The following is a 16,249-nucleotide window of genomic DNA, read 5'->3' as shown; positions in this document are numbered from 1 at the left end:
TCAGCTCCCAGTTCCCAGCGCTGGGCTCTGAGAGCCAAGACAGAGCGTCCCTCCTCCGGCCACCCCCGGCGGTGGGCACTGCGCAGCCCACGGGAAGCCAAGGGGACACTGGGGCGTGCGTGGGCGAGTGGGGCAACGGCTCCAGGTAGCCGGCACGGTGCTTACTGCGCGGGCTACGGGCATGAGGAGGGCAGCACACGTGGCTTGAGAGACCCCGGGCTTGCCTCTTGCTGCGCTGGAGCCCCGGGACGGGGCCAGTGACTGCCTGACCCTCGGTGCAGCTGATGAGGGGGGACGCTGGCCCACCGGTGTTTGAACTGTGGTGACACAGAGGGTTAATCCACAGCGTCAGGAGCCAGCTAACTGCGTGCACAGAGCTTGCCCCACGCCTCCAGCCAGCAACAAGGGCTCGTGCATCTGCGCTGATGGTGCCTTGGAGCTGGTGTAGAGATGAGTCTCCTCGCTCGGGCACCCTAAAACCACCCTGCGTTACAGCACCCCTTCCTTCCAGGCATTAAATGCAAAAACCTGTGCTAAGAAAGCATTAAAGGTGCTCAGCTCAGCAGGCACCCGTGAAACCCAGCAGGGATTGCACATCACGGTTCACGGCTGAGCCTTTTGGACCAGGACAGCAGCTAAGCCTAGTCCTAACTCTAACCACGACCCTACCCCTACCCTCCTCAGGCAGTAAATGGGCACGATGCCACTCTCGATGGGCCCCGGGCAGAGGCAGAGCCTGCTGCACCCCCTCCTGCTTGCGCTGGGAGCCGGGATGCTGGGCGCAGGCGAAACAATGTCCCAAGCTGTCACACAAACAGGGCTGTGCAACAGAGGGGAACCATCAGCTGACGGGCACGGGCAGTCAGGAGGTGCCGGGCGGGAGCAGGCGCTGCCATTGTCTGAAACGCCGGCTCAGCGGAACGGGGACCAGCCGGCCCCAGTCAGCCGGGGCTGCTGGGCAGCGACCGAGCGCCGTGGGGGCAGCGGGCAGACAGGCAGGCTGAGCTCGCCCTGTCCCGTGCCAGGCAGCACAATGCCAGGAGACAACACGGGCGGCAGATCTCCCCTGGGTGCAACCCTGCACGCTCGGACACTCTGTGACACCAGCACAGGAGTGAATGCGTGAAGACACGGGCACGCGCGATGCCACAAGGACCCTCCCACCGCTGAGCACACGCCGACCGCGCAGGATTTGCCGTGCAGAACCCGAGGCACGGATCTCTCTGGCACAGCGTGCCGTCTCCGGATGGACCTTGGGGCTCTACAACCTTCTGCTCCACCAGAAGGACCAAAGTGGCCCAGATGGCTCCTGAGTCTCCCCCACTGCTTAAGCCAGCTGTGATTAGAGCCTGGACCAGAGCAGGGCTGACCCCAGGGGGAGGTGTCCAGGCGGCTGTCCCGAAAGCTGTCCGGCAGCCCCCGCCAGCCTGCAGCAGGGCGTCTGGCACGAGGAGCTTCCTAGTGCTGCCACTCCGCTCTCCCGGGACTGGCCCTGTCCAGCCGGGCACCGGGACGAGGATGCACACTCGGAACTTCAGCACTTGGTGGAAAATGACAAGTAAAATCGAAGGTGAGAGTGGCCAGGGCTCTGCGCAGGCTCTGGGGTTGTGCTCACACGTGGAAGCAACACGGGTGTAGGCAGCTCGTTCCACACACACTACGTCTAAAAAACCCAGGACAGACAGACAGACAGACACTGGAAAGCACAACCAAGAGCACACAGCTGGCCATGCACGCTGGGGAAATTCGCCCGGTGGGCACCCGGAGTAGGGGCACATGCCACAGCTCAGCCCCTCCAGTGCCCACCCCGGCCTGCAGGTCACCTCCTGCCTCAGGGGGTTTGTGCTCCAGAAGGTGACCTGGGGACAGCCCACGAGTGGGAAGCCATGAACCTGCTGGGAAGGGGGGGCTGGTGCATCAACTGCACGGGGGAGCTGGGGCTCAGGAAGGGGCTGTCACCTCTTGGGGTGGCAGCTGGCTCACCCCACCCGTGCTGGGGTCCCTCCCCACGGGGCTGAGCTGTGCCAAGGGGGCCCTGCCCCTGTGCAGCCCTGGCTGGATGTCCCCTGGCCAGCCGCAATGGGGGCACACGGTCTCACCCGGGCCACGGTACAAACCCCACGGGAGCCCGAGGGAATTTCCTCAGTCATCACCACTGAGCAGCAGCACACGACAGCACAGCACAGGGACACGGACATGCTACCGGGGCACACCGGGGGACACTCACATGCCGCTCTGGGCCATCCGGGGCGCGGGACGGGCGCGGGGAGCCGAGGTGCGTTCGCTATGGGATGAGAACGTGCTCACTTACACAACTCGCCCACGCTCCGGAGGCCGGGGCGGTTCTAGACAGAGCAGCGCGGGCATGCAGATGGGAGCAGAAGAGAGGCAATGAGAGAGAACGTTAGCTCCGGCACGGCGGAGGGCAAACGGGTGGCACCGCGGGAGCCCGGCCACGCCGCGAGGCCCCGGGTGCTGTGGCGGGGCCCCCTGCACCCCGCGGGCCTGGGGGCTCCGGCGGCGGCGTGCACAGCACAGCGGGGCCGGGGGACAGGGACGGGGCAGGCCCCGCAGCGCCAGGAGCATCGGGCAGAGAGGCTTCACCTTCTGGGGTGCACAACTGAGCCCCCGCAGCTCTGGGGAAGGGGCGACCCCGGGGGCAGCGAGGGGACCCGGGAAATGGCCGACACGGGGCTTTTGGGGCCAGTGGAGGTCGGGATGGTCCACGCTGGCTGCGGGTCCGTTCGTGCATTGGCTACAGGACACGGGACGTTCATAATTGCATGAATTCAACAGCCAAAGCCTGAGCGACTGGACAGCGTTGTTTGTAGGAGCTGGGAGGGGAAGGGACAGGACAGAGATTGGGAAGGGCAGAAGAGGGAGGGGAAGGAAACAACATACACATGAGAAAAAATGCTCCACAGCAAGGACAAGAAAGAGCAGCAAATACAGTTCAACATCTTGTCTGCCTTCACCCAACAGCCGCGTTGTTTTGCTTTTATGATTGTGAGTAACAGCTACAGCTCAAGGGCAACGGAGCGTTACTGGGGCCTTGCAGGGGAGTTAGTGCTGCCCAGAGGGGATCATCACGGCTCCTCTGGTGCGAAGTTTGCCTGAGCTCTGTGCGGCACCCAAGGACTCGCCCTGGGCTGGCAGGGGCGACCCAGCTCTGCTCCCCAGTGAGCAGGAGGGACACGGCGCAGCTCCTCGCAGGGGCAACGCAGACCTTGCACCCGCTGCCCCACACAAGGGGGGCTCGGCCTCCAGCCGTGGGTTTTCTTGGGCAGTTTGGCAGGTGGTGTAACGGGACTGCGAGGCCTTCAGCCACGAGCTCTCGCCTGCCCGTGCTCCGCTGTGGAACAGGGAGAACCGGGAGCAAAACCCGGGTGTGAGTAACATTTACAACAGCGAGGTTCTGGCAGGGTCAGAGCGTTATGGACCTGAGAGCTGCTCACGCCTTAACTAAACGTTACCCCTTGGTGCAGCCAGCCTGTTTTGACCTCCTCTGACCTCTTCTTTGTAGGAAAAGGAAATTTAGGGCTAGGATCCACAGGAGACCCCCCAGGCTCCTCCCTGGGACTCCCCACGCCAACCTCTTCCCCAGCTCTCGCCGGAGGGTGTGTGTGACCGGGCAGGCTGCCCGCAGCCCTCCGAGGCAGCACACAGACAAAAGGACTGAAACTGGAATGGGTCTCTCTACAAGAGGAAAAGCCCTTCTTCTGTGACTCTGAAGCCCTGAAAGGAGCAGCCCTTACGGCTCCTCTCCTGCACTTGGGCGATAAAATGTGGGACCCGCCTGGAGCCAGAATCAGCAGCGAGTGAACCCTTCATGATTTAACTCTTCCCTCTTTCAGCACTGACAGAGTCTTGGTGGGACCCCGAGCTCATTCCCTGAGGTCTAGACAGCCCCTGGCTGCTCTTCCCAAGTCCCACTGTGGACAAGCATGAGGCAGAGGCACGGTTTGCTCCTCTCCCACTCGCTGGGCGGACGGGCTGTGGTTAGGAGGTGTTAGTGACCAGATGGGGTGAAGCCAGCTGTGCTTGCCGTGACATGGACACATGCTGACACTTGCCACCCACAACGCCCCTGTCTCCTTGTAGGCAACGCCAAAACCAGCCCCCCTGGCCACCAGCGGCAGGAAGCCCTGCGCTGGTGTCACATCGGTGACACCTGACTGGTGTCACACCGATGTGACACCAGTAACTGCCCGTGTGCTCCAAACTCCCTCTCAGGAAGGTGCTGGGAAGCACAGATCCCAGCTGGACCCGTCTCAAGCTCAGCTCCGCTTTGTGCACGAGCTTAGACACCGTGAAGAGACAAAAGCCTACAAGGAAACAGGGGGGTTGTATCTGCAGCAGCTGAAAGCTTGCACCAGAAATGTTACACCATTTAGCTGAAACAGAATTAATTGATGAGTTTATATAGAAAGAGGTAGCTTTACCCTAGGAGCTAAATGCCTAAAGGGCTTATTTTTCTTCTCTCTCTCTTTCAGATCTGTAGAAATACAAAGCAGTTGTGGGTTTCCAGAACAGCACCTGAAAAAACTCAGTTTTGCATCTAAAATTCTGCTTCACGTGATACGTTTGGGATGTTTGGCTGCTGCTTAAACAAACAAAACCCCTCTGCAAAGCACCCTCTAGCCCAGGCCCTCAGCTGGAGGAACGACACAAGCCTGACGCGGCCGGATGGCCACAGCCAGGCACAGGACAAGGGGACGCCGCGCAGAGACGCCACCTCAACGCGGGTTTAAGCACGAGTCACCCTGAAGCGCCTGAGTTCGGCCCCGGTGCTCCTCGGCTGGCACCGTGCCCCACGATCGCCCCGCAGGAACACACACCTCCCGTTCGTTAGCGTCAGCTTTATTATGGTGGCGGGTGACACACAAGGGATCGGTGTCGGGGTCCAGCAGCGGCTCTGGGCTGCGGGGTGCTCGGTGGCTGCAGGGAAGGTCACGGTGGAGACGCTGGTCCTGCAGCTCAGCTTAGCGAGGCTGCTGCGTGTCGGGACTCCGGATCTTCATGGTTCCACTCACGTTAAACACGACGATGGCTGCTGCTGGCCTCCGGAGAGCCTCCAGACACGCGACGCCAGCAGAACGGTTCGTGTGTCCCCAGCGCAGGGGTCAGCGCTTATTCCCACGCGTGGAAGCAGTCACTCTGCTGTCGCTGTCACCTCCGGGTGAGGAGGGTGCAGGAGGCTGTATCCCGGCAGGCAGGCACGCTGCTGCGGCGGGGGCAGACCCGTCCCGCACAGCAGAGCCTCCCTCGCCACGCAGCGCCCGAGGGTGGGGAGGTGCCATCAATATCGTCTCTACCGATCGCCTCAACTCTGACCTTACGTTTTCATTCCCAGTATTTCTCGGTCTCTTTCTCAGTCCCTCTTGTCAAACGTCCTCCTTGGAAGACCGTCTTGGAAGGAGGCACAGCAGAGTCAGGGCTACGCAGACAGGGGTTTGTGTCTCTGTTCCTGGGGGTCCCCAGCCAGGACCCTCACAGAGCTCTGCAGCAGGAGCGCACCCGGGCCTGCGCCGCAGCCCCCGCGGGCAAAGAGACGTTGGATGCAACTACTGCGAATTCAGAATTTAATGTGCTTAGAGAGAAACTCCAGCAACGCAACGTGCCGCGGCAGGCAAGCTGCTCCGCCTGCTCCAGCCGCCTCGGAGGGCACTGGCTGCTCTGGGATGGCTCCTGCGAGGGCACCTCGTCATCCCCGAGTCCCCCGGAACCCCAGGACACCCCCAGCTCCAACGAGCTCTGGCTGCGGCGTCCCCCGGGCTCTCCCGAAGCCTGGCCAAGGGGTGCAGCCCCCTCAGCCCCGGGGGGATGCTCTAGGGCTGGCAGCGGCAGTGACGCCGGCACGGTCCCCCCCTCCTCCTCAGCAGCGTTGTTGGGGACGTCAGGTAACGCTGTCGTTCCCAGGACAGGCTCAGGGACTGGAAAACGTGTCCTGACATCGGTTAGCTAAGCTTATCTACCTGCTCTTTACATCATTTTCTGAATTTACAGCGATTTCAGAAACGAGAGGGGTTTTCACAATGAGGGAGAGTGGCCGACATCATCCAATGTTCTACTTACAGCTGGCTTCCTGGGAAATATTTCAAGTCTTTGACATCAACCAGGAGCATAAAAATTTCAGAGATGAAAGGCCACGACTTTCAGGAGAAGAAATGAGAACGTGTAACTCTGCGGGAGGGCTGGAAGTGCCCGGGACTCGGTGGCAGGTGGGTGAGGAGGGGAGGACAGGGCTCTGCAGAGGGTGACAGAGGGGGGGGACGGGGTGAGGGAAGCGCAGGAACCGAAGGGCAGCGGTGGCGGAGGACAGGAGGGGTGAGGAGAGGCAGAGGATGGAGAAGGGGAGTCCCCTAGAAACCGGGGGCACGTGCACACCTCTGGGGAGGCTGCCTGGGGACCAGCAGCGGTGACCTGGGCGGACACGGGAGGCCAGGGGAGGACCGAGGACAGGCTGGGGGCTGCGTCCCCACACCACGTGGAGTCCCAGGGGCTTTTCCCTGCTGGCTCTGGGACGAAGGCAGGAGACCCCGGTGAGGGAGGGCCGATGCCTGGCGTGGGTAAGACGTGGGAGATGCCGTGCCTGGCCACCATCACAGCTGCTCATGTCCACGTCCTCCAGCGTCACTGAAGATGCGCGCAGTCAGCACTCCTCAGGAACGGGAGGCACGGCGTGCCTGATTTCACAGAATCCCAGAATCAATCAGGCTGGAAAAGCCCTCTGGGCTCATCGAGTCCAACCATTGCCCTGACACCACCATGGCAACTAGACCAGGGCACTAAGTGCCATGGCCAGGCTTTTCTTAAACCCCTCCACAGATGGTGACTCCACCACCTCCCTGGGCAGCCCCTTCCAATGGCTAATGACCCTTGCTGAGAAGAAATGCTTCCTCATGGCCAACCTGACCCTCCCCTGGCCAAGCTTGAGGCTGTGTCCTCTTGTCCTATCACGCGATTAACTGAAGTGTGTTCAGCACAGGACCACAGGCACCGGCAGGGAGGCGTGAGCCTGCCGAAGGACGGAGCTACACAAACGCTCCCCTGGGGTGTGTCAGGACAGGACACTTTGTCCCCCATGCTACAGCTTGAAACGTCACCAGCTGTGTCAGCCCCACGTGGGCTTGTAACCCCTCACTGTGATGGCCTGCTTAGAAAAACCTTTCCAAAAGAAGGGCTCCCTTGGCTCAGAGCTCCCTGCTGAACTGGCACCTCGCTGACCCCCAGCAGCCACCCACTGGTGACACCGGAGGGACACTGTGGCTTTGCTACTGCAGGGGGTGTCACTGCGTCCTCAAAGGGGGGAGCGAGATTGGAGATGCTGGGTCCCTTCCTGCTGCACCTTTACATGTCAAAGCCTTGTCAGCGTTCGCTCTCTAATCTCAGGCTCTAATTTAGAGTGTTTGGGTTTGGTTTAGTTTTACAGTTGGGTGGGTAAGTCGGGGTGAAAGCGTGGGGCGAAGGGGCTGCTGCTGCCCCGGGTGCCGGCAGGCCGGTGGGTGGCACGGAGGACACGGCGGGCAGGGGAGCAGCGCAGGGCAGCGTGAGGGACACAGAGGGGTCTGTGCTGCCTGGGGAGCGTGACGGCCACAGCTCCAGCGTGGGAGAGGGAATGGTGTCTGCTGCGGGCCGTGAGGGGTGAGGGACCCCAGCAGGACTTTGGAAGAGAAAGAGGCTCCTGCGGGTCCTGGGGTCCCTCTGCAGTGAGCTGTCAGGTCTGTGCGTGGAGGATGAGGGGTGAGAGGATCTACCACGCTTGGGCGCAGATACCTCTGAGCCAGCAGCCACCTCACCGGCACGGAGACGTGTGTGACCCAGCGTGCGCTCAGCAGGACACAGCTGCTGCGAGCACCCGTGGGAGGGACCCCGGCTGCACCCCCTGCCCCACGCACCACCCCCAGCTGTGCCCTGCAGGTCACCAGGGCTCTGCCTCAGCCACCAAAGGCCAGGGGTGCTGCTGTGTTCCTCCCTAGGGCTGCCACAGGCCGCCCCGGGGACGGCTCCCGCTCAGCAGGGACCGACCAGAGCTCTAACACGTTTGGAGATCCTTCGAAATGAAAAGCACCAGAGAGACCCACGTTAATTGTTCAGGAGCAAACACTGAGAAGTGGAACCCACGACTAAATACAGCAGCTTAACAACAGCACCGAGACAGGAGGGACTGAACAACAAGGCGGCCGTTAAAGGGGAGAAGCGTCAGCGCGAGCTCGCTGCGTGCGCGGTGAGGAGAGGAGCCGTGAGCCCCGCGGTGCCCGGGGAGCTGCCGCAGCATCGCCTCTCCCCGCGCAGCTCAGAAGTCCTGACGCCTCTGAACCCCCCCCCAAAGCACGCCCTGGCCCGCTCGGCACAGCCACCTCCCCGTCCCTCGGGGCCTGAGCCCTGCGCCCGCCCCCTCCCCGGCCAGCGACCAGCGTCTTACCGTGCCGCGACCACGGGTGACTTCTTCCCGGGATCCAGCGGGGACCCGGCGGGTTCCTCCCCCAGTGATCGTGTATCCTTATTCAGTTGCTGTAGTCGGGAACTTAGCTCACTGATCACAGTTGGCTTGTCATCGTCAGCCCCATGGATGGGCCTGCTCTCCATGGGGTCCCCCCATAGCTTGGACCTTCTCTGAAAGAGGTAGCGTGGCCGGCCGATGCTGGCTGACGCCAGCGTGGCCGCATGTTGCTGGGAGATGAGCTCGCTGTCCGAAGACTGCTTCAAAAGTGGGTCCCTGAAAGTAACTGGCCCCTTGCTGAGCTGGGACTTGAGTTTTGGCTTTGGAGGCACTGGTGGCTTCTCGAGTATAAAAGTTTGTCCATCCGCAAAGGAAGTGTATGTGTCAGTAGGCTCCCCGCTCTCTGAGGACAGCGTAGACATGCTGGAGACCGTCGAGATGGTGCTTGTGGTCTCCAGGTGATGGTCACTTGAACTTCTGGTGTCCACCTCTTCCACTCCCGAGTCTGCAGCAGACTCTGGGGCTACGGGGGCATCAGAGGGCTTCCCTGAGGGTGTTCCGCCAGTGGTAGAAGGTGCTACTGCTGCCGCTGGTATGGATGGCGTGCTAGGCGTAGCCAGGTGGCTGACTGGTGTGCCAGGGGTGGTGACCAGTACCCCGTTTGCAAACTCATCTGGTGGAGGCACCAGCCCTATCTTGGCCAGCTCCTCCCTGGTCTCTTCGTCACTCGAAGACAACTGAGCTGGTGGGAGCGTAACCGTGTAGGGCTCCACTTCCTCCTCCGAGCTCCCCTGTCCCAGCGTCTTGTCAGAGGCCTGACTGACCGGAGGCTTTCCCACGGGACTGGGTTGGGTCTCTGCTTTGGGGGACTCCGCTGGCTCTGTGCGTGCTTCAGGGACAGCTGGTTTCTCCTCTTTTATCTCAAGTCCGATCTCGTCTTGGCCATTACTTGTGGCATGAACCATGATGAGGCCAGCGGTCTTCTGCTGTGATGTATCCACTATGCTAATAATCATGGACTTCTTGTCTTCTTGTTTCTTCTCCTCCTTCCCAGGTGTTTCTGCTCTTGCCTCGGTTTCTTTTCTCAGTGTGGACGGAGTCCCCCACTGGCTCTGAGTAGGGGCCAAAGTCCCAGAGTCTGTTGCGATCGGCCCTGTGCCTCCAGGTGAGTACGCAGGGGACACCAAGCTCTCCAGCTCCCCCCTCTCTGGTTCTTTGGTTTGGATGTCCACAAACAGGGGTGCTGCTCTGTCTGAGTCGGGGCTGTGGATCGGGGTGGGCGACCGGGATGGGACTTGAGTGGAGAGGGCCCGTTCCCTTGCGGCCAGCGCAAGCGCCAGTGGTGAGTTCGGATCCAAGGGCTTTCCTGTCAGGGGGTGGATGAACGTTGAGGATGAGCTGCTAATTAATGGCTTTAAAGCTGAGACAGGGGAAGGCAGTAGTACATCTCGGCTTCCTAACAACCGCTCATCGATAGACCTGGACTGCTGCAAGGATGGCATGTCGCTGCTGGGGGGGGTCCCTTCGATGGCCCCAACCGAGAGGAAGACAGTGGATTTCCGCCTCTCCTCCAGACGACGGTCTCTGTCCTTCATGACTCCAGCGATGGCAGTGGCAAAGGGGATGCCTGTGGCTTCAACCTGAGCGATGCCGGGGTGGTGCTGATACTCCACCCCGCTCAGGCGATGGCTCCTGCGCGTGGGAGAGGGCTCCCTGGTAAAGCCTCCGGTGATGGACAGTGCTGCTCTCTCCTGTGCATCCTCCACTTGTAACTGCTTCACGAGAGGACTCTTCTTCCTCTGTGGCTTGGTGGGAGCAAACAGGCTGACGTTGAACTGACCCATGTTGGCGTAAGGGTTGTCAATCACTCTCCCCTTCCTCTTCAGCTTCTCTGGAGGGGTTGCGGATGGGCCAGGCCGGGGGATCTCTGTTGGCTCCACGGGAAGATGAGAGGAATCCTGTAGGATTATCATGGATCGGGCCCTCTTCTGCCTTTCGGGGTAAGGAATGGAAGTCCTCGCCTGATCGTACATCTCAGCTGCGCTAATGACCTGCGGGAGTCCATGGAGTTTGGCCTCCAGGCTTGGCTTAAAGCTTGATCTTATGGTATCATAAGCTCTTCCTGGGGGCGGAGGTGGTGAGAAGGATGGAGGGGGGCCTGTGTCAAAGTAATATGGAGAAGGAGGTGGGGGTGGGGCCGTCTGAGGTGGTGGTGGAATCCCGTGTCCTTCCCTAACAGTGTCTTGCATTGATGTGCTCCGGGGAAACTTCCCATCTAGCAAAGAAGCAGCAAGTTTCTCGTCTTCACCTGGAAAACAAAAAGAGCAGTGAAGTCAGAGAGGACGTGTCTAGAGAACCCAGAGCGTGCCAGCCGCTGCAAACTGGATCTATGACATCCCTTTCTCCCCCCCACCCCACTTTCTTTCTGAGTTGACTTTCCACTTCATCTTTTATTTGCTTGGTGCAAGCGTTCGCAGTCTGGCCCTTGGCTCACGTTCCCTTGGCACAGAAGGGCGGCCACAGCCTCTCACAGCGTCTCACCTTGTTTTAAATCCATCAGACAGTTGTGCCCAACACTTCCCAACCAGGCTGAACGCTCTCCAGACCAAGGCAACGGTGACAGAACTGAACACTTGCTCCATCAAACCTCCCGACATCCACCCGCCAACGCGTGAGACAACCTCACACAAACGCCGGCACCCCCCGCTCGCTGGGCTCGTCTCACACTCCCCCTTCCCCCCGAGGGGCTGCATATGCTTCAGTGTGCGAGACTGAAGGCAGAAGCAGGGTCTAGCAGAAACCTGAGTGATGCGTTTCCAGAACTGGAAGTACCCCAGGAAGGCAGAGCCTGTCACTCTTACTATTAACTTACTACCTGCGTGCACAGTGAGACTGTTTTCAGGTACCTGTAATACTCAGTGAGAGGGTATGAGAATCTTGCTAAGTAAGGTAACAGGAGGAGAAACCCAGCGATACAGCAAGGACGGTGCAAGTCCTTGCCTGGACGCGAGTTACCAGCCTCCTGGTCCAGCTCCCTGCCCCTCTTCACAGAATCCCAGAATCAATGACGTTGGAAGAGCCCTCTGGGCTCATCGAGTCCAACCATGGCCCTGACACCACCATGGCAACTAGACCAGGGCACTAAGTGCCATGGCCAGGCTTTTCTTAAACCCCTCCACAGATGGGGACTCCACCACCTCCCTGGGCAGCCCCTGCCAATGGCTAATGACCCTTGCTGAGAAGAAATGCTTCCTAATGTCCAACCTGACCCTCCCCTGGCCAAGCTTGAGGCTGTGTCCTCTTGTCCTGTCGCTGGTTGCCTGGGAGAAGAGGCCGACTCCCACCCTGCTACAACCTCCCTTCAGGTAGTTGTAGACTGCACTAAGGTCACCTCTGAGCCTCCTCTTCTCCAGGCTAAACACCCCCAGCTCCCTCAGCCGTTCCTCACAGCTCAGACCCTCCAGACCACCTTGGTCGCCCTCCTCTGCACTCGCTCCAACACCTCAACATCTCTCTTGCAGTGCGGGGCCCACAACTGGACACAGGATTCAAGGTGCGGCCTCACCAGTGCCCAGTACAGAGGGACGATCCCTTCACCGAGCCCTGCCTCACCACACTCACCCACACCTCCCGCGGCTGCCTTCAAGGGCGCACGCTGCTCCGGAGAGGATGCTCAGGGTGGCACAAAGCCACGTCCCGGCACAGCGACCTCCTGCTTTTTTGGCTCTAACCCTTCTCCTGTAACGTCCACCAGCATTCAAAGCGCTCTGGTGACTGCACCAACAATGACATCAGCCGCTTCCCCAAGCCCTGCAGATGCAGAGCCCGCCGGGGAAAAGGGGAGTATTTTGGCCAGCGAGCACTGAACCTTCCATCTCATTGCGTCCACCAGCCCGTCGCTGTGTTCAAAGCCAGGCTATTTTTTGCTGAACACAGTTTGAGGATTTATAATCCTCAGCGTAATGAACGGGGAGCACGGAATGAGTTCAAAGAGAGCCTGGACAAAGCCACGGAGGATGGGCTTTTTGTGGGCTGTTATGTGCACAGAAACCTCTGCCCTGCAGAGAGCAGCTGCCCGGGTGAGTGTTCAGGAGAAACATCACACCCTTGCCCTGTTTTCGCTCTTCCCTGGGCAACTGCCTAAGAGCAATATTTAAGCCAGGAGCCTGCACTAGATGGAGCCACGGCTTGATGCAGGACAGACACTGGCCCGTTCCTAACGGCACGAAGATCCCCCTAAAGTCATGCCTTTACGCTCATTTCTCACCTGGGAATGGCCAAGAGCTGGAACGAGGGGAGTTACGCAGCGCTGGGCTCTGTCAGCACGCCCAGCCCGGCACAGAGCACGGCCGAGCCCCAGCAGAGCCTGTCCTGGGGCTGTGCTGACCACCCTGCAGATGGACACCACACAGCTGTGTCAGGAAATAAAACCAAATGCTGGTTTAGCTTCCTCACATCACCTGATCTGCGAAGAGCGGAGTGGCCCCGCGGCTGCCAGGCCAGAGGAGACACCAGCCACCACCAACCGCTGTAGGTGTGGTAGCCCCGTTCCACCTGCGAGCTCAGTCCCTGCTGCTAAGATCTTTCAACGTGTTGAAAGCAAAGTATTTCAGGTGAGGGAAGGTTGGAGGGGTCAGTCAGATACTCTAAACGTATTCAAGGAGCGGGTATTAGTTTTTGTTTTATTTTACATCCCTGCTTCTACAATTACACATTTTATTCTCTCTATTCCCCACTCGCTATTTTTCCTTGCCGTAAGCATCTCTCTTCATTTTTTTTCTTAAATGAGGAGGGGAGCACTATGGAAAACAATAGCTGAAGCACTCCCAAGGTCAATGACCAGCCAGACATCTCAAGAGGACCTAGGCAGGCTAGAGGAAGGGGCCAGCAGGAACTGCATGAGCTGCAACGAGGACAGATGCGAAGTCCCACACCCAAGAGAAGGAAGAACCTCTTGCAGCTGGACAGGCTGGGGATCGGCTCTATGGAAAAGAACTTGGGGGGCCTGGCAGGCAGCGAGGTGAGCACGGGCTGGCCCCGTGCCTCAGCAACGTCCCAGGCTGCGTGAACAGGAGCAAAGGCAACAGCCAGAGCAACACGGTTATCCCTCTCACTCCCCGTCACGACACCACCCCTACAACACTGCATCCAGTTTTGGGGCCCTTAATACAAGAAATACACCAAGAAACTGAAGGGACCTCAGTGGAGAGCCACCAAGGTGGTGAGGGCTGGAGCTCTTGCTGAGGGAGCTGGGCTTGTTCAGCCTGCAGAAGGGGGGACCTCACAGCCTTCTGGTACCTACTGGGAGGTATCAGGATAAAGCCAGGCTTTTCACAGTGGTACGTGCTGGGGGGACAAGAGGCAATGGTGGGAGGGGGCAAGAGGCAATGGGCAAAACCAAGATGAGAGGTTCTGACTGGATAAAAGGAGAAATTTTAGGATGAGGACAGTCAAGCTGCCCAGAAAGGGTGTGCAGTCACCATCCTTGGAGGTTTTCCGGACATGATCTGATGTCATAGCTGACCCTGCTCCGAGCTGGAGGCTGGACTAGAGACCTCCTCCTTCCAACCTGAACTATCCTTTGATCCTACGACAGAAGAAGAGTGGCTTCATTCCAGTTTTGGTTCCCGAACTGACCACCTCTACAACCCCACCCCCTGGGAAAGCGGGAATGATGTCTGTTCCTTGCTCCCCAGCAAGAAAATCAACACCCAGGAGAGATCACTGATGGGAGAGGTGGGAGGAAAGCAAATGCTCGGCAGGCTCTTTCTCCCCTACCTGCAGCTCACCATTCTGACACAGCTCCTCTGCTCACTGGAGCTGCGTGCCTGCCATCCCAGTCCCACATAAACCGCCTCATCCATTTGCTCATCTGCCTCTCCTCCTCCCCGTGCTTGCTCACTCCACAGATGCTGCTGATGCTGCCTCCACGCTCCGCTCTCCACCTCTCCTCCAGCCTCGCAGACCAAAGGCACGTCGAGCCCAGCGTGCTGCCGGGCAGCGGCCAAGAGCAGGCGCCCGTGGAAGCGTGTGAGGATGCAGCGAGCGCGCGGTGCTGCTTCCCCCTCCCGGGGACTCCATCAGCTCCCAGAAATTTGCTGATCAAGTCCCACTGCCTTTGTGCCTAACCCCGGGCGGCCGCTCTCCACCCAGACACCGTCGGCGCGCTCTGAACCGATGCAGATCTCCCACACAACGTCCCACAGCAGCGAGCTCCGGATGCACCAGCACCGCGGGCAGGATCACCTCCTTCGCCTTCTTCGTCCTAACGAGCGATAGGACAGGAGGACACAGCCTCAGGCTTGGCCAGGGGAGGGTCAGGTTGGACATTAGGAAGCATTTCTTCTCAGCAAGGGTCATTAGCCATTGGAAGGGGCTGCCCAGGGAGGTGGTGGAGTCACCATCTCTGGAGGGGTTTAAGAAAAGCCTGGCCATGGCACTTAGTGCCCTGGTCTAGTTGCCATGGTGGTGTCAGGGCAATGGTTGGACTCGATGATCCCTGAGGTCTCTTCCAACCTGGTTGATTCTGTGATTCTTTCCAGACTCCAGCTATCGGTTCAATTTGATGCCCGTCTGGTCTGTAAAGACCTTGTACAAGGTTTTCTTTGAACTGTGTTGCTGTGTTGTTACGTTTGCTTATTCAAACCTTTCGCTCCCCACTCCTACTGTGACAGCGAATTGGGTAAAACAGAGTCTTCAGGGCAGACAGAAGCTCCTCACTGATGTTTAACTGTGATCACACGGACAAAACAAAACCTCTCCCTTAGCACGGAGAAGCACCTGTTTATAGTTGAGCACGAGCCTCATCATTGCTGAGTCTACGCAGGGTATCGTTCTGCTCAGGGAGTCCCTGAAGGCGAACAAAGGCAGCCAGTAACCCCTTGGGAGCAGGCCTGGAACCTGATGTCTTCATTAAGTACTGAATTTACGAGCTGCTTTCAGCCCTTGCAGAGCAGGCTGGGCCCTGCACAGAGCCCTGCTGAGGGAACGAGCACACAGCCACACAGAAATCCCCTGGTGAAGGCAGTGCTGGGGACAGGGAGCCTCCCAAGGTCAGGGAGCAGCTACGAGACCAGGGAAACCACCCTGGCAGCTCTTGACATGGAGAGAGAAGCTATTTGAGTTTATCTAAAATATTGGTAGCCAAAAGCATGGCTCTCTTTTATCCAACTCCACCCCCACTGACTGAAATGTTAACAGTTAGTTACTTGCCATAAATACGTTTATTTTTCACTTTTAACACTTGCTTGTTGCTGAATTCTGCGCCGGGCACCGGGCAGAGCTCGGCCCAGGGGACGGGCGGTCTGCAGGAGGAGCCTGAGCAGCTCCTGCAGCGTCTGGAGCCCTTGGACACAGCTCGGGGGTACCCCAGGAAGGGTAGAGCAGCTCTGCACCGGCGTGCCTCCCACGGGACAGGCCAACACGGAAAGGGTCCAGCGACGAGCCTCTGCCAGACCCCCTCTGGGACACTGGGGGAAGGCAGCTCCTTTAGATCTGTGACACCTGAACGAGATTGTCCTGTCACTCCGTAGGATCCCAACCCAGCCGTTACCGAGGTGCTGTTTGCTATTCCCCCGTCGCAGGAACACGCACAGCGTCTGAGCTCAACCAGGTTGGAAGAGCCCTCTGGGCTCATCGAGTCCAACCATTGCCCTGACACCACCATGGCAACTAGACCAGGGCACTAAGTGCCATGTCCAGGCTTTTCTTAAACCCCTCCAGAGATGGTGACTCCACCACCTCCCTGGGCAGCCCCTTCCAATGCCTAATGACCCTTGCTGAGAAGAAATGCTTCCTCATGGCCAA

General features: G+C 59.3%; 1 protein-coding gene across 1 annotated transcript in view; it reads right to left on the bottom strand.

Moving 5' to 3' along the window:
- The window catches only part of SHANK3 (SH3 and multiple ankyrin repeat domains 3), a 316,192-nt gene that overhangs the window by 10,916 nt on the left and 289,027 nt on the right, over positions 1–16,249 (bottom strand). The window contains exon 20 of the mRNA XM_068400530.1: positions 8,426–10,751. Within this exon, the coding sequence (XP_068256631.1) occupies positions 8,426–10,751 (2,326 nt within the window). The remainder of the gene's footprint in view (positions 1–8,425; positions 10,752–16,249) is intronic.

Source organism: Nyctibius grandis, chromosome 5, assembly GCF_013368605.1.
Source record: "Nyctibius grandis isolate bNycGra1 chromosome 5, bNycGra1.pri, whole genome shotgun sequence".
NCBI lineage: Eukaryota > Metazoa > Chordata > Aves > Nyctibiiformes > Nyctibiidae > Nyctibius > Nyctibius grandis.
This window is presented reverse-complemented; position numbering and strand designations above follow the sequence as displayed.